The 25,124-nt window shown below is 43.5% G+C and overlaps 1 protein-coding gene across 9 annotated transcripts; it reads left to right on the forward strand.

Moving 5' to 3' along the window:
• Positions 1-61: 61 nt before the first annotated feature.
• Positions 62-24,956, forward strand: SLC26A8 (solute carrier family 26 member 8). Of its 9 annotated transcripts, none has more exons than XR_014575564.1 (21): positions 62-1,557; positions 2,342-2,599; positions 5,075-5,214; positions 5,578-5,694; positions 6,652-6,827; positions 7,328-7,492; positions 8,163-8,312; positions 9,092-9,174; positions 9,545-9,692; positions 10,412-10,525; positions 11,266-11,343; positions 12,510-12,605; positions 13,573-13,679; positions 14,879-14,948; positions 15,777-15,869; positions 15,950-16,084; positions 17,374-17,733; positions 19,078-19,132; positions 19,260-19,438; positions 20,610-20,866; positions 23,503-24,956. XR_014575564.1 is itself a non-coding variant. In XM_083812293.1 (21 exons), exons 3-21 carry the CDS (start codon positions 2,430-2,432, stop codon positions 20,805-20,807), a joined length of 2,634 nt encoding a protein of 877 aa, XP_083668419.1. In that variant the 5' UTR covers positions 62-220; positions 1,492-1,557; positions 2,342-2,429; the 3' UTR covers positions 20,808-22,069. The 9 variants fall into 9 exon arrangements, 8 of the variants coding, with proteins under 8 accessions (XP_083668419.1, XP_083668418.1, XP_083668421.1 ...); XM_083812293.1 differs by lacking the exon at positions 23,503-24,956 and having other exon boundaries at positions 62-220; positions 1,492-1,557; positions 20,610-22,069; XM_083812292.1 differs by lacking the exon at positions 23,503-24,956 and having other exon boundaries at positions 62-1,628; positions 20,610-22,069.
• The last annotated feature ends 168 nt before the right edge of the window (positions 24,957-25,124 follow it).

Genomic DNA, 25,124 nt, shown 5'->3' on the forward strand with positions numbered 1-25,124 from the left:
CGTGCGGGGTGGGAGAGCCTCGGGGAGCCGACAGGGGACGGGAGCCGGCCCCCGAGCGGCGCAGCCCGGGCTGGCCCCGGCCCCGACCCCGACCCCGACCCCCGCCGCCTCCCGGCCCCGATAACCCGGCCCCGGCTACGGGCGGAGATGCCCCAATATGGAGCCGACGCGGAGCTATCGCGAGAGCGGCCCCAATCGCGACGGCGGCCCCACAAGGGCTGTGAGGGGAGGAAGCCGCCGCGACATGGCGGGGGGGGGAAGCGAGGCGGTGCCTCGTGTGGTGTGCTCGCTTCTGTGGGGTCACGGAGCCCCAGGCGGTGCTTGGAGTGAAAATAAAGGAAAACGTGTGAAAAAAATTGAGCGAAAGCAGCAGTTGTGCAGGCCTGAGTTGGCCTGTGAGGTGTACCTCATGTGCTTCTGGAGTTGTGTGTGTTGGTTTTAATTAATTCATTAGCGTTGGTAAACTTCCTGAGGACACTATGTTCCCTCGAGACGGCTTCACGCCGTTAGGGATGAGGACAGCTAAGCTGATTCACACAGATTTCCCCATATATTTCCCTATCTTTCTGTGTCCGCATGGAGAACAAGCTATTTCCCAGCGCTGTAAGAGGCCTGGCAGTACCAAAGATACGTATGTCCTTCAAGTATGTACTTAAAACCAAGTGAAATCCTCAAGTGCTGCAGCTTAAGCGTGGTTTGAAGTGGAGCCCAAAGTGTCTTCGCTAGGTAGTAAGTGCAGGACGTCAGAGCAAATAAATAGTGTGGGGGTTTGGGGATTAGGGCCGCTTGCTGTTCGATTGCAGGCTTGAGTCTTATTAGCAGTATTGTGCAATACGCATCGGGAATGGAATTTGGAAGCCCACTTTTAAAATACTGGCTTGTGTCAAAAATAGTATTCTCTACACAGCCCACCGGAGCGGGACGCTGTCCTCTGCTGCTGGGAGTCCTCACAGAGGTCTAAATAACAGGAATGAGCTACAGTTAACGTTTACCACTGCTTGCATCCAAAAAGTAATGACTTCCTAACCTGCTGAGGGGTTTAACACCTTTAATTTGCAATCTCTAGCTTCTTATTTGTTGTGTTATCTTACCTTGAAAAGATGATTGTGCTCAAAGATGTCATAAACAGCTAAGGCTTCCAGAGCTTGTACTGGTTTTGAAGATCTAAACTCATCTGTGGAAGACCTTGATTTATCTCCGCTTTAAAAAGAGGAAGAAATTGTGCCCTGGAGATGGTTTGAGACTTGCCTTACAGCCATCTGTTTCTGTGGTTTAGAATGACTGGGGTGTGCGGACGTGTTGGTGGATATGTCTTACAAGACAGTAAATACTGTGTCAGGGTGCCTGGAGCTGTATCAGAAGTCACATATCTCAATGATGCAAAGCACTAAACCTGTACAAACTGATCCTGGCAGTTCAGGAAATGAAATATGAGGAGAAAGCTTAAATCCCAATGATTTCTTTTTTTCTCTCTCTTTTTTTTTTTTTTAGGTTTGGTCTGCATTCTGACAATTTAGATACTTAGTCTGCATTCTGACAAGACTTACTGCTCGCTCAGTGAGTCCTCTTTTCCTTCCTTCTTCTGCCCATAGCCACAAAATACGTTCCTGCTCGTCACCACCTTTCTCGTATGTAGGCTCTGTACTTTCACTTGGTAGCTCTGTATTTGAATTTTTATTCTGCCTCAGCTGTCAGTATGAGAACTGTAGAATACCTTAGCTCTGCTCTTGCACTGGACCTTTGCTTACTCAGTATTCGCTTTGGGAACTCACATCTTACCTACTCCGAGTGATAGTGATTGAATTCAGATCTCCTTCCAGGTATTAAAAAGCTCAGGAACGTGAGTCAAATGTTTTGGGCATTTAAAAACCTGAATGGTATCAGATACCCATTTTATACAGCAAGTTGCGGCATTTGTACGGCCTCAGATTTAGCAGCTCTCTGTACGATTCAACCTAAGCCTTTTTCCTCCAGCATGGAAACAAGGAAAATTCAAACCGTTTCCTCAGCTGTGGTAGGTTTATGGAGAGAGATTGCATTCAGTTCCCTTAACACGGGCCTGCTTTTGGGATCATATAATGGAGGGGATCCAGGCTGGTCCTCCCTACAGAGTAGGAATAAGGCAAATTCCAGAAGGCCCTGGTGTTCCTACAACTGGCAATTGATTTGTTTGATCCTAAGAGCAGCATGTCTTTCATGGGTGTCAGCCTCCAGAGCCTTGCTTATCCCTGCTGTTATCTTCACGGGAATTATGTTGGGATGGATTGAGGACATATTATGCTTTTTGCTGGTTTTGGTTTTAATAGATATTTCAGTCAATCACCTTGTTTCTTTATTCCAGTCTCACTGTGAAGAACGAGAGCTTTCATTGTGGTCTCCTGTATTTGCTGTTCCTTGGTTTTTCATTGTCTGTGATCAGAAAAAAACACATGGAGTTAGACAACGATACTGTCCGTACTTGCAGGCAGCCAGCAGTGTACAGGGCCCAAAGAGAAATGCAGACAGAGAAGCACTTCGAAGCATTCTTGGAAAGAAACCTGCCTTCCACCTTGCGTGGAGAACCACAAATCCCTCAACAGAACAGACGGCTACATTGCAGGTGAGCTCTATGCTACGAATTGGACAGGGGTAAAGAAATGGAGGAGACTCTTCAATCCCAAATGTAAAAGAGGTGCTGACTTTCCCACAGCTTCTGATTAAAATGACAAACTGATTGATAACTGAAGCAGATCACCCAGTTACAGAACTCGTACCCAAAGCACGCACAAACAGCTTAGCACCCCACTACCAAAGCTGCTGATCTGTGATCTGCAGAAGTGTTTGTTCACTTCAGGACTATGACAACGTGAAGGATATATGCATTGTAAAGGGAAACTGTTGATAGTTGTAGTCCCCTCGGTCCAGCTGTCAGACACAAGCTTTCAATTTCTTTTTTTCTGATTTGTGCCATTACTTTGCTCCTATTTCTTAAATTTCAAGACCCATTTTCTGTTCCTTCTTAGCTGGGGACGTGGAAAGTTGCATAATGGTATGCCTGAGATTGACCAAACTGCTGTTGCATTATTTTGGAGCTATGTTCCTACATTATTCAAGGAGAATGGGTGAGGCAAATGTACTGCCTATACAGCACTAATGCTTCCACAGCCTGATTTTCGCATCTGCCAAACTTCTCTTTTGGTCATTATACCAGGGACAGAAGCATTTCTTCTGCCAGAGGAGCCCTGTAGACTCACTAGAAGGCAGGCTTTGTTGGCAACTTAGGAGAATTCCTGGTGTTCTTCCAGCAAGGCAAATATAATCAAAAATAGGAAGCCCTTTCATCAGCTTCTCTTTTAGTTTTGTTTGACCATGAATGCTCTTGGTTTTCTGACTGAATCTCTCTTTGGATGTGGAGAGGACTGTCAATGGTTATGACTGTGTCTACTCTACAAAGTCCTTATAAGAAAGTAAATATAAAATCTCTGATTCATCATTTATCTGAGCTTTGTTTCAGCATGTAAACTGAATGTATACTGAAACTCAGACTGTTATTTTGGGACCGTGACAGGACCTGAGACTCAAGTCTAGCTATGGGTGAGGTTCCACAAGGTGTGGTGAGCTAATCTAGCAGCTTGCTGCTGCCAGGTGGGACAGGACACACAGGGAAAAGGAGAGTAGGGGAGCCAGACTTCCCTCTTTTTGTATAGCCAGCTCTTACATCAGCTCAGCAACGTGGGCGACTGCAGCCTAAAACTGTGGATCCTGTTTTACTTAAACCATTGTAATTTCCTGGTGATAAGTGAAGGCAAATGGAACCATAGTTTGACTCACTTCTGTGCTTTCTAGTTTTCCATTTCACCTTGAAAAAGTGCCATTGATTAATTTCTGTAATGGTGAGATCATTTAGACTGTGCAATAGCCAACCATCCCGGCACTGTCTTTTCATATATTAAAAAAAAAATTAAGAAGGAGATTGGATAAAGATCTGCAGTCAGAAAAACAAAATTACTTGCTGGAAAGGCTTGAGTTGTGTATAATTATGACGTGATCTAGAGTTAAGTCTGCCCACCCAGAAATGCCTGCTGCAATAAAATAAGTCTTGCCCAGAGGTTGAAAGGAGAATTATACTTTAAAGTCATGGCTATTATTATTGGAAACTTTATCACTGCACTTGCTGCTTAATAAGAAAATGTCTTTATTCCCTCCCCCAACTCCTCATTTAAGAATCACGTCTTTCTTGCTTCCTCATGCTGTTTTCCCTGTTTCTTTTCCACTTCCCCGTCTCTTGTGTTTTCTCTGTTCTCTATTTTGTATTCACTGGGCAGCCCAGTGTGTAGGCACCTTGGACAATAACACGACGGGAAGGGACTCAGCTCTGTAATGTTCTCTGGGGCTCGGTCTCCCCAGCCGCTGCTCAAGGTTGCAGAAGCCCTGGGCAGACACTGCATCGCTTATATTTGGTTTGTAAGTAGAAAATATGGCCAGGGGATTAAAATAGGGGAAGGAGGAGCACCGGACTCGGGGGTTAGTCAGAGTTTACCTACTGGAAATTTTGATTCAAAGATGTGTAGGCAAAATAAGTCATCCAGGTCAAGTCCTGCTTGTATCCCTGTGCTAAGTAATGTAATACAGGAAACTTTTACAGTTGTTGGGTTTTTTTTGGACGTGGGATAGGCTTTTTCTTTTTTTTTCCCCTCCAGATGCAGCATTTGTATGTTGTTTTTTTTTTGATCAGAATAGGAGCGATCAAATTACCACCTCCTATTTTTCCGCGGTGTTAATGAGGTCAAGTAATTGATGCGTTCGGTGCTCTGGCGCTGGCAGGGTGTCATACGAATGGCACATGGACTATTTGCGATTCATCTGAAAGGAATGCAAAGGCACAGGGGTGCCTATGTAGGACTCACGCTATGCGCCAGCTGGATCTGGGGAAGGCTAATGCTGGTGTGGGTTCGCAGCGTAGGGTGCCTGCAGAGAGCTGACAGTAGCAGCGTGGCTTCTGTGCCTGCTCAGTGTGAGGTCATGCAAAAAGGCTGCAGAGCGTGGAGGTTGTAAAAGGCATTGCATATCGCTTAGCTTATTTGATTCTTTTCAGATTCTCCCGGGGAAGGTTCAGAAAGTTCATACGCAAGACGTTCCCTGTCCTGAACTGGCTTTTTTCGTATCAGTTCAGAGAATGGATCTTGAGGGACCTGCATGCAGGCTTAAATGTTGGGATGTTTCAGATTCCTCAAGGTAGGCAGAGAGAAAAAAAACACTCTTCCTTCCTTTCCTACGTCATCCTTTTCGTAATTTACCGCCTGTATGTCATTCTGTTCTTTCAGATGTCATCAGATTATGTGGGAACTTTAATTTACAAGTTCCCTAAATCATTAGCATATTTATTTGCACATTTGCAAGAAAGCGTATGTTCTATAATCTGTTACGCAGTGTAATTTCAAGGAAAGGACACTGCCTCTTTTCATAAAGTCTTCCTAAAACTATATCAAAATATAGGCTAATAACAGCATTTTCCTATATTGCAAATGAAATAACACAGTCTTTAAAATCCAGCTTGCAAAATCAGGTCTGTTAGATACTTACATTTTTGCTTTCTAGGGCTGTTAGGAATTTGGCTGACCAGGTTACCTCTGCCAATGGTCAATTGCTTCCTTTCCACGTTCTGCTGCTCGATGCTATATGTTATATTTGGGACCTCGCATCATATCTCAGTAGGTGAGGTTTATTTTGTACTGCAAAACGTTTCTACAGGACGTGGGGATTGTGTTCAATGCTGCTTCAAAAAGCCGCCAGGATGCCCTAATCTATTTCATCTAAAATGCAGATGTTATTTAGGTGAGAGTCCAGACCCAGAGATTCTCAATTCATTGTTCCACCCCTCTGCAGCTGATCTGTGGTGAGAATTTCAGGAAGTCTGAGGACACAGCTCCCTGTCCCCCTGAGGACACAGCTCCTGTGTCACAGACATCACAGCAAAGGAGACAGCTGGAATGTCACTGGAGGCGTCTCCTACGTAAAGTAAAGGGCCGGCACAAGCTGCTTCCCATTTACCCTCAGGATGTGACTGTGATTCACGATTTAGCTCCTGGTCTTCTCCGGGGGTCTTGTAGTTTGTTGCCATGACTGAGCTGTTGATGGTTTTACATTCTTAATTTGTTCAGAAACCAGATTATTAAAATTCTGTTTACATGTTTAGGATAAAAAGTAGATACGTGGAGTCCTGGCCTCTTTGGCAGTTCTTTCTCAGACTGACTGTATTTTTTGGACTTGGAAGTGTCCCTGCCAGTGGCAGGGGGTTGGAATTAGATCGTCTTTAAGGTCCCTTCCAACCCAAACCATTCTGTAATTCTGTGATTTTATGGCAGTTCCTTGTAATGCATCCATTTTTGTGCTCTACATTCAAATTTTTTTGTTGTGCATCTGATCAAACAAAGGCTGTTTGTAAAATTGTAGGAGTCCGAGATTTTCGAATGGGACTTTGGAAACTTTAGGTACTTATTCAGAAGCAGTAAAATATATATGAATAATATTGTATATATGAATAAAAATAGACCGTCTCATCCTGTACAGACAGGTGGGGGGGTGAAGAGATGGCTGTGTGCTTTTAAGATAAATCCTTGTTGCAACATCTCATGCAGTTCCATTTTCTTTTCTGTGTTCTGTTGAACCCAGGCTCATTCAGCATCCTAAATCTGGTGGTGAAAAACATTCTGAAGTCTTTTAATTTCAACGAAACGCTGTCCTTTAATGGTTCAGTGGACAATTTCTCAGACCCTACACTTCCGAAAGGTTATATGGAGGCCTTGACACTTACTGCATCAGTAACGTTTTTGACTGGCATCATTCAGGTAGAAGATGAATCTATTTTATATCCTTAATGATGTATCCTTATGTGTGTTCTCTGTACAAATGTGAGAAGTGGAACTGCTTGCATGTTCTTACCACAAATACTAAGCTCAGCACATTTGAGTGCATATGTTGTACAAACTGGGACGTGAAGGTCTGCCTCTTCCTCTCGGGATGTCTGAAGAAGATATGATAGGTTCAGATTTACGTGTCGATGATTAATACGTCCACGTGTGAAGTAAGTTATTATCCTTTGCGTTGACCAGTTCTCCAGTATGTAAACCCTTAGGTAGCCCTACATAACTGCCCACACTTGATATAAAGTACTCCTATTTTGTTTGGGCAGTGTCTTACTTAATTGTGCATAATGAATATAGCACGTTCAAATAACTATCCATCGTGGATGGCAGTGAAGAGTCACGCTCTTCAAATACAGAAACAAGAAAGGCGGGTTAGACACAGCTAATTATATTGCATCTCGCTTCTCGTTTGTCCCATACAGTTGCTGCTAGGCTGCTTCTGCCTGGGGTTTGTAACAAAATACTTGCCGAAGACTCTTGTTGATGCTTACCTCACTGCAGCAGCATTGCACGTCATTGTATCCCAGTTCATCTTTATCTTTGGTGTCATGCTTGACTTCCATAAGGGTCCCCGAGACATTTTCTGCGTAAGTAAATTCATTATTAGTCAAAGAAATGCATGTTTCTTGTAGGGAACAATAACAAAAAAAGAACAGTTGCAGAAATCGAAGGCAATTTCAGAATAAGTCAGTTGCTAAGGGATATTTGTGCAAGTCTCAGCTGTGGTTTACTTTCCTTCCTGTTGTCTTGAACGGTGTATGGAGATTATTGTGCGACATGCAAGAAGAAAAATCTGTGTTTTTAATTATTTATGTAACTTTATACTTTTTAGCATGTCTATATTCATAATGGAGCACATCATAGAGGAAAAGGTACTTTTTTTCCTCAGTTGACCATTGTGGGCAAGCTTTTGGACACACAGTGTCTTTGTCATATCTTACAAAGAAGAAGCAGACTCAAAGACAAGTTAATGCTAAGTCTTCCTAATTTATTTTACTAATGTCAGTGAAAGGTGGTGTAGAAGAGAGAGGAAGGATCAAACTAGATCTGAGTTACTTGTGGCAGTTTTTTCTCTGCAGATACCAATAGTTCATTTTAAATACTGTTTTGCTCTTGGCATCTCTCTCCTCTCACTGAAGATAGTTTTGTAGCCAAAAGGATGGGTTCAGTTGTCCGGGCAGTGTGTGTCAATCCTCTAGAATATAAAAATAGTTGGAGTGTCTGCCTCTGATCCTCTGTATGATGATTCCTTTTCAGGATATATTTCATTACTTCCGGGCTCTCCCAAAGGCTAACGCCACCAGCACACTGCTGTTTTCGCTTAGCTTGCCCGTGCTATGGATCAGTAAATGCATCAGCGTAACTTATAAACATAGTCCAATTGCATTTCCTATGGAACTTCTCTTGGTAAGTGTTCTCCATAATGCCATCATGATAACTGAACGAACAGTTCAGGAATGACCTGTCTGAGATGGTGTTGTGGGGCTGAATACCACAAACAGCCTTTGTCATTGATTTGTGGGGTGGATCTCAGCAATGAACTTCTTCGTTCTTCCCCTGCTACTGTGAAAATAAGCTGTCCCTGCTCACAAAAGGCCATGAGAACAAGTCACAGTGAATTGCCACATGAATAAAAAGCAGTGTATAGGATGAAACCACCATGGAAACCCAGTTCAGGACTCTGCGTGTTAATTCTTATCTTTATTAGAGACTAGAACCATGAACTCGAAGCTTCAGAGTCTTGATCTAACTATGCTTCTTTTTTGGTCTGGAATTGTTGGAAGGAGATATTCAATTTTGTTACATTCAGAAGCAGTTCTTGCTGTAAATTCTGCAGTATTTGTTGCTGCTGTTTTCTCCACTTTTTTCTTTCCTAGAAAATAGATGATTTTCTTTTTTTTTTAATCCAAACTTTCTATTGAAATGAAAATTCTGACTTTTATGGATAATCTAGAAATCTAAAAGATAGCTGCTTTTTCTATTTTTCTTATTCTATGGAATAAGCTACCAAGAGTCCCACCTTGCTGACACTGGAGTTGAAGCCATTTCCCACTTGCCCAACAGGGGCCTGTGGGACACCAGCTGCGGCAGAGCATAACATTACAGACAGCAAGTCCTTTTGTATTGTTACTTTAACAGAAAAAAAAAAAAAAAGTATTTCTGAATGTTCTTGTTTTCTTTCCCAGATCATCACAGGCACCATTATTTCCAATCGCATTCACGTTTACGCTGAATCCAGTAGTGCTGTGGTCAGTAAGATTCCTCAGAGGTTAGTTATCTATCCTGTTCACGGGGTTATACTTTTGAGATATGAAAGGATGTTTCAGTCTGTTCTTGAAATCTGACAGGCTGATTCTTACTGGGCAGCACAGTTTTAGGAATAATTATTCAAGAGATTTAATTGCATCATCATTTCAGAACGTATGCAGTATTCAAACTACAGTCTTCTTTATCAGATTCAGGTTTTGTTAGACACAAAAGAAGGAATTTGTATTTTTTGTGAGGTGAAAGCAAAGAGTCTTACCTATTCAGAGCATCTCCTGTGAGGTGCTAGGTGATGCCTCTGGTGTTGGTCCTGGGTACGGCCTGTGCACAGAGCCCAGACCAGGTTTAAACTTACCTGTTCTCTGATCCTGTAGGCTTCTGCCTCCTACAATGCCAGATATACCAAACCTGAGCAAGATCATAATGCCTGCTTTCTCCCTTGCTATTGTAAGCTGCTTCCTTCTTGTCTTTATCGGAGAGAGGTATGCCTCGCTTCACAACTACAGTATTTCCAGCAGTCAGGTGAGAACAAAGCTGCACATACTTCCTAGGCTAAGGAGCGAGCTGAATTCAGGCTAGTAAAGCCACTAGTTACCTGACAGTGGTAGAAATGCACGGATGGAGTGAATATGCCAGCTGACGGTTTTGTAGCAACTCGTTGCCCTTCCCTATAGAAGGCTGGCTTCTGCACATATATTAAATCCACAATATTGGCCATCTTTTACCCAGAGTGATTGCACTGAGAGTCTTTTAAGCTAAAACTGTGTTAGTTTCCAGTGTTTCCATGCTTATTAGATTTAGTAAGTACTGGCTGTTTTGAAGTACTCCATGTTTTGCTTGTTGTGAATCTGTGTTAGAATGGAATTTATCCAGTAAGGAAGCTGCCCTGACTTCCCGTAGTCTTTGCGGATAAATATAAAGGGAACGTCTTTCCCACTGAGCTTTTGTTCAGGTGTACTGAAATTTGCCATGTGTTAGCCTGGAAACTTTGGGGTTCTAAGTGGATTTCTTTCTAAACAACAATTAGAGTCTTGGGTCCATGAGATCCTCTGCTGTGAAAACTTTGTGCCTTTTAAGAGAACTGATCTAATCATGGGAGACCTTGTTTCCCAGAAGGTTTTCTGGGCTGAGCAACCAGCAAGTGTGAGCAGAAGGAAATGTACTTCTTGTTAAGCCACTTCTATTTAGGTAAGTCATTCATTTTGGGGTTTTCTCTACTTCCTTATGTTTCTGTTTTACAGGAACTAATAGCTGTGGGGCTGTGCAATATTTGCAGCTCATTTTTCAAAAGCTTTGCTATCAGCTGTGCTATTTCTGGAACTGTCATTCAAGAGAAGACAGGTGGAAGAACACAGGTGAGCTGGGCTGGATTTGTAAAGCTTCCACACTCTCATCTAAAATCACTGTATATTGACTATAGGCTGACATTTCATCCAGACAATTTGTGAGATGTAAAGTTATATACCCGTGCAACATGAATTCACATGCCCTCTCTGTGTATGTTATGTACTGTAATTATGGGATATTTACAGCGTGTGATGTCTGCTGAAGGAAGCCAGAATTCTGTAGGGAGAATAAGATGTGTTCATGCAGTTTGAAATTCTATTTTAGTTAGTGTGCCCAAAAAGCCAAATGGAAAATTGTTTAAGCACCCTTAATTCTGCCACTTCTTCCTAACTTTTGAGTACTTTGTGATCTTAATATTTTTTAGGGAGGGTTTAATATATAATTATAATTTCTAATATTTTTTTTATCATACCTCTTAATTGAATATTTGTATGTGCCTCAGTGTATCATAGAAGTAATTTTGTTTAATAAACAGTTTGTTCCTAAGGCTGACTTGCAAGAGAAGTATCTTATTTCTCAAATGAAATTATCAAATAAAAATCCTGCGTTGTTGTGCATAAGAATAGTCTGTTTAGGCCAAATTTTTATCTACTGAAAACCTGAGTATTCTGCAATTTGTATAATCCATTACGGCACACTTGTGGACTTTGTTAATTGGTGCTGTTACATGGAGCATACCTACTTGTTTAGAGAGGACGAGTAAGGAAATGGTTCTGGAAGGCATCTCTAATGAAGTATTTCTGTTCAGTTAGCAGCAATGATTGGAGCAACTATAATGCTGGTGATTGCGCTGAAACTGGGATACTTTTTTCAGATGATTCCTAATGTAAGTGAACATGAAATAGTTATAGTAGCAGCCTACTTACTTCCTAAGCATAGTATGAAGATTTCCCGGACAGTCGGGGTTATATCATTCTCTAGAGTTAATTGGTTTCACGGGCAGACCAAACCAAAACAATGATTTTAAACTCTCCTAAATCTCAGCAGGCTGAAACACTGGATAATAAACAATGCATCTCTCTCCCATCTCTGACTTCAGAACAAGCTAAAATTGCTTGGCTAAAAGCATTAAAATTTCACTGCCAGGGTGTGTAATTTAGATGTATTTCACTTACAGTTTCCCATCTTCCAAGCTTTTTTGCACAACTGTATAACACGTTCATGAGCTCCTGTCTTGCATCTGTATAAGTAATTTCTGCTTCAAAATCTTTAGTGTTAAAGAGGTAAATACAATCTTCAGAAATGGGAGTTTGGGTTTAGTGTCTCTGATTCTAGCTTGGTCATTGCGGTTTATTTTAAAACCATATGCACTACCAAACTGCCTTTTGTGCATTTTTTGCTGCAAACATTTGTTGCTTCAGATTGTTCAGAGTACTCATTTTTTTACTTCTCTCTTAAAATTTTTATCTAGACTTTCTTTTTTTTTTCCTTTAAGTTTTCTTAGAGAACAACTGACATAGAGCATTACTTCCTGATTTTTTTCCTGGCCTCTTTGTGAGATAGGAGAATTAATCCCCTTCCCAAAACTAGCTGACAAAACAGAATTTAAACATCTACTTCCCTTCAATCTCCTTTTCATTTCTAAGAAGGGCTGTTTCAATAAATGGTGTCAAACAACTTCCTAAATTTGGCAATGCACTGCCCATGCTAATTGAAACCATTTTTCAAAACAGCAGCTCTTAATTCTGTAGATAATGTTGGCATTTCTCCTAGTGCTGCAGGAGGCATAGGGATTCACTGAAGAATATTGTAATGGAAACTACGTACAGTGTTTCAAGAGGAAGTCCAGTTGTATTGGCAAAAGTAATTGTGAAGTCAAACAAGTTGCACGCTAGTTTCATGTTGGTTTGCAGATCAGAGGAGATCTGTTATACCTATCCATAAAAAATATGGAAATAGGATTTAAATTCTGAGCAGTTTGTCTTGGATATCTGTTCCTTAGCATGTTGTGGATGCAATAAATATCAGATGGATTTTTTTTGATTTGTACAGGGTGTACTGGCTGCTATTGTGGTATTTAATATGCTACCTTTTCTTCAAAAATTTCTGGACATCCCCACTCTGTGGAGACAGGATAAGTATCATTTAGTAAGTGGCAAAAACCAAACCAACCAACCAACCAAAACAAAAACACAACAAAATGAAACAAACAAACAAAAAAAAACACCTAAGAATTGTAATGTGCCTTAAAGGGAGAAATGCATGTTTTGGGAGGGCAAGGCAAAGCAGTGGCCATTCTCATAGGAGAGGGATCCTTTGAAATACCCACTGAAAGAATTGTACTGAAATCTCTACAAATCAATTTGCAATTCTATACAGGGAGAACTGGTCATTGTTGTTGTTTCCAAGATCCCCTGAGAAGGAAATTGTCTAGCTGTCAGTTGGGAATATGTTAACTCTTGTTCCGGATTTCTCATTAAGAGAAAGGCCCCCAGTATGATGTGACTCCTCTTAATTACTGAAGCCCCGTTAAAAAATCAGAGATTTGAACTGTGCATAAGATTTGCAGCTTGTGGGTTCTAAGGATTGTGAAGGCTTAGCCAACGTTGAACTTGATGATAGAAAGGATCAAAAAAATCTACCAGACCTGCTTCTGTTATTTGCCATGCCAGAAATCAATCCTTTCTGTCTGGGTTGAGGGTTTCAGCATCATCAGACCAAATCTTTATCTGGGGATCTCCATGCAGTCTTGTATTTTCAAGAACAAAGTGCTTACCAGGAGGGAAGTTCTCAGCACCATTTTTTCAGCCACACCTGGATATTTGCCTTGTTCTTCAGGGTAGACCAGAGTTGTGGAGGCATCTGTATAGCCACTGCATATCCCCAAATGCAGGGCAAAGGAAAGCAGGCAGTCCATCTTGTCTGTAACTGTAGTTGAGTTATGCGTTTTGAGGTCCTGCACCTTTTTCTTGTCATCTTTGTGACTACATCCGGGACTGGGGTCTAGAGTATCGCTAAGATTTTTTTTTTCTTCAATTTTCAAATGCTGGGCCTGAGTTGGAGGTCATTTTTAGATGATTTTACGGCTAATGTTCACTCCGTCTCTTGTTCAAAGGTTATTTGGCTTGGAACTTTTGCTGCAGTGCTTCGTCTTGGTCTTGATGTGGGATTAGCGATCGCCCTGGCACTTGCATTCTTCATAATCAGCATTAGATCACACAGGTACTTGTAACTCCTAGAGCAAAATGCTAATTTTTCTGAGATCTGATGTTGTGGAGATAGCTATGCATGTGACAACGGAAAAGTAGTTTCATGTTTGTAAACACTTCAGTCAGGTCATTCTGGAGTCTCTAATACTATCCCAAAGCAATAATTTCGTCAAGTCTACGGGCTCTGGCTTGGTCCTTTCTGCAGGTGTGCCGTGCAGCTGGAAACTGCTCCCTGTAGTGTAGGCATCAGCCAGGAGAGGTGATCTGTATACACGCTTCCAGAAGGATAAAATGAGATGTTGTGTCTTTATTTCAAATGTATTCCTTAGTCTTCATTGCCATTTACCAAGTTGCTCTATCTTCTCCATAAACTTAATCTATAATCGCTGAGGGAGATTACATTGGGCCCACATTGCTCAGTGTGTTAGCTGCTGTTCCAACCAGGAAAATCATTCATAAATCCAAGCCACACCTTATGATATTTACCATGATAGGGAAGTACTTGTCTGAGTAGGCTGAAGCCTCTAGAATAACGTGCAAAAAGCAAGGAAATGCCTCAGTTCCTGCAAGTATCAAACTGATCCAGAGTGGCTCTGAAAGAATACTTTCAGGAAGAATTTCAGTTGCCTGAAACTCCCAGTATTCCTCTGCTCAGAGTTATGGGTGGAATAAACAAGTGGCTGCCTGTCCGGTCATTGGAGAGCTGGAAGACGGAACTGACCAGAACTCACCCCAGAACCGTGCAGCACCATTAGCAAAGCACAGTACCCAAACCGAGGTATTCTCCTTAGAGGCAAGATGCTGCACCAAAGCTGCTGCATGACCTCTGGACCGACCTAGCCCATGTGTAGCCAGCCCTAAGCAGAGCTTGCAACTGCTTCCACCTGTTCGTGTAGCTGTAGCTTTGAGGAAGGCTGCGGGAAGATGGAGAGCGAACGCACTTCCTGGTGTAATAACAATAATCCAATTGTTCCAGACCTAGAAATGGGACATTATACATTCTTGAAGGCACCAGCATACCTTAAGGGTGTGCTCGTGTGCTGCTCCCCTATTCAGCGAATGCTGATTGGGAGTGAATAATTTGCTGTACTCGCACCCTCTAAAGTTAGGGTTGGTATATCCAGTGAAGAGGAGAGAAATGGAGATCAAGCTTTTAGGAACATGCAGTTTTTCTCTGCTGTATGTGAAAACCTAATAAACATCTTGTTTCAGAATGAAGATGCTGGAGCTGGGACAGATTCCAAACATGAATATTTATAGAAGTTTATCCGTCTACAGAGCTGTAAGAGGAAACAAAAAACAAATGTTCCATTTCTCTCTGCAATGCATCTTTTTCCCTTAAATGCCTGGGGGTGGCCATTCAGACTCAGTTCATTTGATTCAAAACTTTGAAACTAAAGAATGCTTAAATATCTGGAGAGCGAAGTGACTCAGGTACCTAGGTCAGCCTGCTCGGGCCCCGTGAAGCTCCCTGTGTCAATCTGTGTTGTCCCCGTGGTGGAAGCCACACTGCGGTCATTTCCGGAGCTGTTCGGTGTTTTATGCTGACCTGCTTTTCTCAGTCTGGTTTTGTCCACGCTGTGTATGTTTTCACAATAACAGCTGTGCGTGTGCTAGACTGACTCACCGATCCTTGTGGTGATGGGATAACAGCTAGGGCACAGGCTTTTTTAACACTCTATTGCTAAGACCTGCACCCTACAGAGTCGGGCAATACAGCAGTAAAGAGCTTTGCCACCTGGGTACATGCCCAATGTTATGCTGATGGATTTGCAAAGATCGAATAATAGAAGTACAAGGTTAGTAAGACAAGTGCATAGTGTGTGTTTTTTGTAGTGAGCAATATTAAAAACAATATGCTGGTTTTATATTGTACCAGCCAACTGTCGTCAGTGATAGAGCTGCTGGAGGTACATTTTTTAACAAGAGGAACGGGTTTGTTTATGGTGATTAGGTCCATGTTGCCAGTGCCACTACCAGTGGGAGGTGTAGTCAACATTACCAGAAACTCTGTCCTTAGGATAGCACCTTGCAGTCTACTGCATAGTCAGGAGGGGAAAAACGGCTCCTGCTAAGTACAACTCTCACAGATCCAACTTTTGTCTTAAAGGCAACGGAGATTGAAGGTGTCAAAATCTTCCAGTGCTGTTCTTCCATTTCTTTTGCAAATATGAATAGCTTCAAAAATTACTTGTTACGCAAGGTAAATGCCATTTTTTTCAGTTAGTGGAGGTTTCTAAGACCTACTGTTATCCCTGTAATGAGACTATTTTTCTCTTTCAGATGGACATGAAAGCAGTGCCTCTAGATCAAAGTGAAATGAGGGCTTTCGTTTCAGCTTCTTCGTCTGACACTTCGTTGGAAAGCAAAGATTTTAAATGCTCTTGTGTCTGTGATCAACCTCTACCACCACCTAGGGTCAGCTTTAAAAGTGTATTTATCTAATCTGTCTGTTCGAGGTGCCTGGTTTTCTGTTACTGAGGGCAATGTTCTTGGCTTGCCAGAACTTAAGAGGCTGTAAAAGTTTATATAAAGCATATATATATATTTGCTGTTTGAAAATAAGCAAACATTACCACTGTATTTCTTCATATATACTTCGTGATAGAGCAATAAAAGCTCAGCTTACTGGGTGAATTAACTAGCAGTTGAAAAATTCAACATATCCTCACTTCTTCTCCTCAGCCAAGAGAATGAATTTTGTAAGGTGTTTCAGTAGGCATTCTCTTCTTTTTCCCCAAAGAAGTGAGTGAAAGTGAAATGTGTACCGCTGCCAATATTGCCAAGAATGAGTACAAAAAGCCACAAAGGCAGCTGTGATTATCCTGATCGGACAATTATCTCATATCCTTACTGTAATTGGCTGCTGTGCGTCTTCTGGAGAGTCCCTCATATCCCTCTTCATCTGAATTTTCCAAGTCTTAGTTTATGAAAGAAACTTCAGGCAAAAGAAGATATTTTCCAAGCAGTTAGATGTGATTTGTATAAGTCCTTGTATGAGAAATGGGTTGAAAGACAGCGGTGTGGAAAACATATGTGGCACTGAGGTGCTTAGGAAGCAGATGGATAATTTAACAGCATCTTCTAAAGCGCAGAAATGCAGAGGGTGACTTTTCCTGTCTTGTGCTATAAAAATAATAATTAAAAAAACCCACACACTTGGAACTATTAAGAAAAAAAATTTACATTGGTCCACTCAGGAACCAGCAGGCATACGAGAAGGGAGACGAACAAGAGGTCTGCAGAACTCAGCCAGTAAAGGTCAGCTTACTGTTGCCTAGGAAGGCAATGTATCTGAAAAATACGAGGAAGGAAAATAAAATGTCTTCTTAGAGTGGGAAGAGATGTTGTATGAAGCCATAGAAAGCATTTTTTTTTTTGCTTTTTTTTCTTTTATGGAAAGTAGAAATAATAAGTCAGATGGCAGTATCTCAGGCCATTTCAAGACGTGGAAGAGTGAGGTACCACTAGTGCTATTTGGTGGCTGAAGGCACTCTCCTAACCACATCTGAGGCTTGCTTAAGTCACCTGCTACTTTGCATACACTTGTGGCTTTGTGCTATATTTAGTGTTACTTCAGATGTGTTTTTTACCATGAGAGAAGAACTATCATGTGATTTACAGTGTTTATTTACAGCAAAAAAAATTTCCACCCCCCTGGGCCTAGTTCTTCCAACCGCTGATGTACTCTCCATTTTCCATCCTAGATACCATATACAGCGAAACTGGTGAAGCGAAGCCACACAGGCAGCGCTTCCTCGTCGTCTTCAGTGAATTTGGTACGCTGGTCCAAGAATGGAGACAGACACAACTCGAAGGCGCTCCTGGTGGGAACAGCTGATGCGCAGCTTCCATCCCCGGGCACTAACGCAGGAGTTAAGACTGAAAAGAAGGAGGATGAAGGGAAAGGAGCTAGCCCTTTGGCAGGCTCTGCAATAGATAATTCCTCGGTACAGTTAGGTCAGGAGGAACGGTCAGTGCATTTGCCGTGTCCAGTTCACACCGTTATTTTAGACTTCAGCATGGTGCAATTTGTGGATTTGCAAGGTTCAGACTTACTGAAAGAGGTAAGCAACCTAAATCTAGCACGAAACTGTGAAACCTAAAGTTTACCCGATATCATATGTTTTTTGGTAGCCTAGAGTGCCCTGCTACGTAACAATCCACATATCTTCCAGTTGACCCTTCAGGGTGCAAAATTCAGCTATTGATTTTCAGAAAATAATAAATTCCCATAAAGCCATTTTTTTAAAAGCAAAAGTCGCATTATTGATACTTGTTAAAACCTGCCATCCGTTGTCACTAGTTCTAAAATAATGTAAACTGAAAATATATTTATTAGAATGTCTAATTTGCTTTTTCCATTTTGGCTGTTTATTTTTTCTTCCAACTGGACACTTAGAAAAAAAAATCCTCTTCTTTAGAAGTGTAAGATGTAAAACTACCAGTTATCTTTTCTTAGAGTGATTTTATTGCTGAATGCCTAATTAGCCTTTTCTTTGAAGTAAGGCTTGAACATTTTAGTCTTCAAGTGGGGACCCTAGCCAATGGAGAGATATATTTAGCAAAAATAAATTTAATGTAGCTGTGCTGCTCAGAAAGACACAGTTCCAGATGGATTCTTACTCAGCTCCCTCAAAGTCTATAGCTCAGCTTCAAAGATTTCTGTTTCATTGGTTCCTAACACCTATTGGGAATAATTGTGCATTGAGCTGATCTCCCTAAGATCCTTAAAGATTTATTTGCCACCTATTAAACGACCTCCCCTTTTGGGGAGGGAGATGAGGTCTTTTCAGATTCCTTCCAGCCTCATACTGTGAAATCCTGTGATTCTCTTGTGATTCTCTAAAATATTGAGGTTTATGGCCTTTTTTTTTTTTTTCAAAGTGACTCTTTTGAGGCCTTTTAATTACAAAGGGCCAGGCACAGAGAAGATGGTGAGAATCAATCCCCTCTAAAATCTGATTCTTTTGAAATTAAGTTAAAACATCTGAAAATGGTGGACATAAAAATTGAGACTAACAGAATTACAGGTCATGCTTGAAAACACGGGTTCCTATTCTCGTTGTTTACACGTGGGCATGGAGTCTGTGCATGTAGAAATGTTTCGAGTTAGCCTGTTCCTGTGAGACGTTTTTGTTTAAGTGAAGAAATAACACTGTGTGCTGCATGGTGCACTGTAGGAGGGTCACCGACCTGCCCTGGTTTTGGAGTCAACACTCATTTAGATCTTGGACACTCTGGCTGTTTAGTGCTGAGCTAAGACCTGGGATTTGAGACGCGGGAACAAGGACTTTCTTCAGAGATAAACCATTGCAAAGGAGTTTTTCTTTCCTCATTTATGTTTTACCTTCTGGTGCGCTTACATAAAGCAAGATTGTTCTGATGCTGGTATGGGATTCTTTCCACAGATCTTCCACATGTTTCACGACACTGGCATTACGGTCCTTATAGCTGGCTGTCACCGTGAGTACAGTATTTGTTTATTAATATTAGCTGATCATGAGGGATAAGTTTTAAATTTCAGCGAAATGTTTTAGTTATACTGCTTGTTGTGACTTCTGCTGCTGTTTATTTCCCCCCGTTTTTATAGCCTCTGTGATTGCAGCGCTTGAGAAGAATGATTTCTTTGTCAGAGGTGTCACCAAAGGAATGTTCTTTCTAACTCTTCATGATGCCGTGCTGGCTGCTTTGGAGAAGCATCAAAAGCCAGATGGGCTACAACTTAGCTCAAAAGAGGTTGCTGATAAACTACAAGCTAAACACCAGAAGGTAGGATATTTTGCTTACATTTAAGTCTTCGTGTTGTTAATTACTCTGTCAGTAACTTAAAAGCCTTGTGGTGTTACTGAGGAAGTAGGGCAGAGCAGATGCTCTTTTGAATTTTTCAGTTATTTGGTGGTTTGCAATGGACAGAGACCAAAAAAACAAAAACAAAAAAACAAAAATCACCAACAAACCACCAATAATCCAATTTGCTTCTCTGAGTCCTGTGTTCCAGCCTGGGGAAAGACAACTTTGTGTGCAGACTGGAAAGGAATCAGGCCAGTTTTGCAGCAGGGAATGAGTTTGTGGCATTTTAGACAGTTTCCATTTCTCCCACAGAGCAAGGACCCTGCCAGGGCAGAGCAAAAGCTCCAAGCTTTTTATTTCCAGAGGTTACTGCACCAGCTCCCTTGGGGCTGATGGGAGAAGTGAAGGACAGCACTGGTTTGATTTTCCAAAGAAATGAAGCTTGTGCACGTGATCTTTCTGCCAGTCCTGTGCAATAGTTTTTAAGCTCATACGCTGTGTCAGCCAAGTTCAAATGGGGTAGACAGTTGCAAGTTCCAGGAAGAGCCCTTCTTCTGAGCAGAAGATTCCAGTAATTGCCCCACCTCGGAAAACGAACCCAGCCTTGGCTAACTGTGCTGTGCATACCGCCAGGCTGGGGTCCTCTAGCTGAAGGAGGGGAGAATGAAGGAAAAAGAACCCTATCCAAATCCATAGGAAAATGGGTTTCTTGTGTTCTGCTGCTCAAGAAACAACTTGTTTAACTCTCTTACCTTGGCATTACGCTGTCTAGCACAAAGGTATTGACCTTCCTGACTCTCTCCCATAGAATGAAGGTGTCAGGACACGTTCACCACTCTCTGTTTAGGGGACTTGGGGAAAAGGTTGGGAGCAGCTTCCGTGTAGGAGGTGACAATGGTTCCCCAAAAGTCCCCTGTGAGACGAGGCTGGGCCAGGTGCGCAGAAGGGACCCGCAGCAGCTTGGAGCTGGCAGCTTGGGAGCCCTGCTGGCTCATTCCCTCAGCAGCTGGGGTTTTGGGCTGCCCTGTGCTCCCACGCCAGCGTGGCCCTCTTGCTGCTCACATGCCATTGCCTTGGCATGGGAACCGCGCTTGACCTGCTCAACTGACTGGCCACCCTTGGCCTAGAGTAATGTTTGTGTACGTTTCAGGAAATAGATTTGCTCTTGGAGAAGACCGGAGAGTTTTCCTCTACGAGGAATTCTGACACCAGATTTCTGCCTGAAGAGCCATCAGCTATCTCATGCTCAGCCCAGAACGAAGCAGAGCCAAGCTCTCTCCGGCAGTTTGATCCTCCATCCTTTCAATCAGATTTCGAGGACCCAGGCTGGGAGAAGAGATGGAAGTAGACCAGCAATCCCTGAATTGCAAGCGTTGGGGAACTGGGATGTCAATAGAAGGGAGAAAGGTACTGTCAAGCAACAGTTCTGGTGGTTCTTATCAGCAGTTGATGTTATTTTTTTTTCTTTTCTGTTCCAGAGTTCTTAAAATAGACAGCCTGACTAATGCCTACGGTAATTCTGTTGTTCTAAACAAAAAGCAACATTTATATTATTGCTCTCAGGCATTTTCAAATAGGTATGATATTCGGCAATAGCAACAGCAGAGAAATTTCAATGTACAAGATAATTCCTAGTTTTATAGTGAATTCTAACAAATGATATGCACTTCTTTCCTGAAATTCTTTAGAAATTAGTTTAAATGCCCCAACTTAGCACTTTTTATATATTTATTGATTGTTAGCAAGTAAAACTCATCTGCCATATCTTGACAGATTACGTGCAGGCAGTTCCATTATCTTCAGAAGTGTGTAGAAGCGTGTAGAGTGATGTGAAGCTTCAAAGAAAAGCATTTTGTCATTACTGTTAAACAAATTGCTGAGGTTGATATTGTCTGCACTAACAAAATATGATGCCAGTCCTTTGAGTAATTTTCCCTCCATCTGTCTTATCTACCTGAACTAAATCCCAGTAAACAGTAATTTATTTTTTCATGTTCTTTGCATTCTCTTGCTGAAATAGTGAAGAATGGAAGAATGTATTCGTTTTGTTCTGAAGAGCCAGGAAAATTGTAAACTAAGACACAGTTAACACTTGGGGAAAAAAATCAGCTTACTTCTATTTTCTGTACATCAGCCGTAGAGTTTAACACAGTATTATCAGTACAGAGGTGTGGTCTAGGATTACACTGAAAGCAGAAACATTTACCTACAGCAGCAATACATGCCACAAGCTTTTGCCATGCCCTCAGCCGGAGGATCATTTCATGGCACAGATTGCCCACTGCGAAGAGCGAAATTAATTAATTGAATTAATGAAATTATTTAGTGAGATTAATTGCAGATGAGTGGCCAGCACTGTGTCTATATACTATTCAGCCCCGATTTCAGTGCAAAGTTTTGGTGTAAATGATGGGTCCTTTATATACAGGTCTATGCCCTGGGCTAAATTCCAGAACATGTGAACAGCTCTAACTTTCGCTGCTGGGCATCGCGTGGTTTCTTGATGTAGAGTAATAGCACGGTGGCTCCTCTGAATTCTGCTCCTGGCTGCTAAATTTTAGCAATGATACGATGGCTAATAGGAATGTTAATATTAAACTACCTGTAATGTACTGCAGTGAGTTCTTTTCCTCTTTTTTTCCCCTTTTTTTTTTTTTTTTCATTTAACTTCAAACTCTTCCAAGGGGTTTCTCAAGGGGAGCCGCAGCTCTGCATGTGTGAAATGCAATGGCGAAGGATTTTAGTGAACATTACCGTGCTGAGTTGCTTACTGGGAAGGAAACTGAGTGCTGGAACCCTCATACCTTTTGGACTGAAAGACAGGAAAAACTGAAAGCTCAAATGGTATTGAGTAATTCTCAAACCACATATGCTTCCCTACATTGTTTTGGACAGTGGCTTCACGCCAAGCTCCTCTCAACTCTGTTCAAAACAGAGTAATACAAACCCCATGAAAAGCATAGCCCTCACTTCCAGATTCTCTTGGCTCTCCTATGGCAGCCTTGATTTAAGACGAAGTGGCATTCCTAGCTGTTGGCACCACGCAAAGTCTGCACTACGAACTTAAGACTTGATTTTTTTCGTTGGCGTGCATAGCAGAGCTTGGAATCTTTCCTTCCTACCCCCATGACTCTGCAGAGCTGAGCACCAGGGGACAACTCAGACGTCAGTATGTTAGCTCTCAAATTATGGGGATTTGCGTTGCAAAACAAATACCTTGCCGAGAGGAAGTCCAGACAATCCTGATCGTTTTCCCTTATAGCTGCACGGCGCCATAACTCTGCTCCTGCACATGTACAGAAGGCTTCTGTGTTTAGCCAAGCACAAATCCCTGGACACAGGCTGCAAAGCGACAAAGCACGTACTTTATGGCCGAGGACTCCACCTATACCTCTAAAAAGCCACAGAAGTCGGAGTTCAAAGGCCTGTCTGTAATCGTGTGCTTGCAGGCAGTTTGATGTTCTCACCTGACCTAGTTGCAACAACTCCAGTTGTTTTGTGCAGACAGCAGCTTTTTAATGCCCTTCCCAGCTAGCGTGATGCCACGATGTTTTCCTAGCAGGACACGCTGCAGCAACCCAGGCAGCTCTCCCATTGCACCGTGAATTAGAGGACACAGATCCCAAAACATCACCACGCACGTTATCGTTACACACCGTGCAAAGCGCGTGCAACCTGCCAACCCTGCTGGCGTTTTATTAACACACTGCTTCGCTGCATGAATGGCTGAAGACGTAAAGCAGTGGAGGAGCCCCAGGAGCCGCAGGGAGCGTGGCGGCAGCAGCAGTTCTTGGGGCAGCGTGCTGCGGAGTGTCACGCCGCACAGGGAGCTATGAGGGAGGACCAGATGGAGCGGTTACGGACGGGCACAGTTCGGGGGCATTCATTCTGCTAGTGCCAGGCTGTCTGGGGAAAGAGGGCTGGATTTGGGCTAGGGCCTGGCAAACCTTCGAGGGTGCTACCCCAGATTAGAAGAGTCAGGGAAGAAACCTAGCAGGAGGGGAGATGCTCCTTCCCCCGCCAGTAATATCTTGCTTCTGCAGGAGACCTCTGCGCGAGGCTCAGATTGTGACGGCATGTGGTGGTGGAAGCAAGCGTCCGAGGGTCTGCGATCCCTGTCTACGTCCTTGCTTTGCTGTGTTGCCTTCCCAATCTGGCCACGTGCCGTCTGTGAAGTCCTCACATGAAGAAACCTGGCCCCGGGCCACAGGAAGCATGGAACAGAGCAGCAGCCCCGGCAGATGGGACCTACACCTCGTTAGAGCCAACTGCAGCGCTCATTTAGTACAAATGTGGGGCATCACATCCCTCTGCAGGAGGAGGCTGCCAGAGTACTGAGATCCCTGCAGTTTTTGTGCTGTTTCTGTTGGGACTTCGAGGCAGGAACTTTCCTAGAGTTGCTGTAGGATACTAGTGGGGGGGACTGCATCGTGCTTGAGGTCTTGCAGCTCACCGTTACTGGGAATCCCAGTTGTGCAAAGGCTGAAAATTAGGAGTGAGCTTGTCCTTCTGTGTCGCGTTAATACCATGACATTTTGTGCTGCAGTTTCTCACTTTAAAACTCTTTGCAGGGGCTCAGAGGAACTACACGCATCATTCCCAGAGCTCGTAGCGTGTAATAAAGCAAAACCTACAAATTATGAAGAGGCCTTTTCTGCCTCCCAAAATTGCCCACGTGCGTACCTACCTTCCCTGCAAAATACTTGTAATCTGATGCCAAAGGGCCCCTGCTCTCGGCCATGCTTTCAAATGCCCTGTCCTAGGCATCGAGGACGCGCAGCGCTCGTGCTCAGGGCCCCGCTGGGTGGCCGCGACTCCCTCTGCTGGCTTCCCCGCAGCACCGGGCGGCTGCGCAGGGCCAAAACCCCTTAGTGTAGGAACCCGAGAGGATACAGCAAGCGCTCCTAACAAAGCTACGACCCTTTTATTAGGACTAAAATGGTGTTGAACAGAACGGAACTCGGAGAAGTTCTACGGGAAACGTGTAACGCCCTGAGACAGTGGTCCAGCGAAACGCCTGCAAGGCCCAGCAGCTGAGCAGTTAGCTGCTTTTCATGGGAAGCGTTAGATCAGCGTTGGGAATGGCATCTTGTTTCTCGGATGGATCCACCGAGTGGATCGAAGCACCACGACGATCAGAGCCGTGCTGGCACCCTCGTTACCTAATTGGTAATTAACCCATCTTCCCCATGCCCAGCGTTACTCGCCCAGCTGGGGGCAGGACGACGAGGTCCGCAGGAGGCTGTGCCCAGCCGGCACCCAGCGCCCCGGCCCCACCGCTGCCCGCACACCGGGTGGCTCGGGGAGGGGAAAATTTGGGTCAAATCCGTGCGGAAATCGCCACGGCGCAGCTCCGGGAGCGGCGCCTGCGTGCCACCAGCCCGGCCGCGCGCCCAGGGGACTGCGGCGGGGGGGCCCCGGCCCCAGATCCGGCCCCCAAATCCCCAAAGTCGTCCCCGAAATCCCCAGATCCTGCCCCAAAACCCCCACCTCTCCCCCCCCCCCCCCCCCCCCCGAGCCGGCCGCCATTTCCCGCTCGTTCCCGGCGCGGGCGCGGGCACCTGGCCACGCCCCTGGCCACGCCCCTTTCCTCCAAGCCACGCCTCCTTTATTGTCCCGCCCTTTCCCATTCCCCGCCCCGTGTGCGTCACACGCGCCGCGTTAC

The sequence above is a fragment of the Anser anser genome (genome assembly GCF_964211835.1).
Source record: "Anser anser genome assembly, chromosome: 27".
Taxonomy (NCBI): domain Eukaryota; kingdom Metazoa; phylum Chordata; class Aves; order Anseriformes; family Anatidae; genus Anser; species Anser anser.

Excerpts from the sequence above, each read along its gene's own strand:
- SLC26A8 (XM_083812292.1), top strand. The coding sequence starts at position 2,430 with ATGGAGTTAGACAACGATACTGTCCGTACTTGCAGGCAGCCAGCAGTG. Across the intron at positions 5,695-6,651 it reads CTCGCATCATATCTCAGTAG|GCTCATTCAGCATCCTAAAT; the intron begins GTGAGGTTTATT and ends TGTTGAACCCAG. Across the intron at positions 15,870-15,949 it reads AAAATTACTTGTTACGCAAG|ATGGACATGAAAGCAGTGCC; the intron begins GTAAATGCCATT and ends TTTCTCTTTCAG.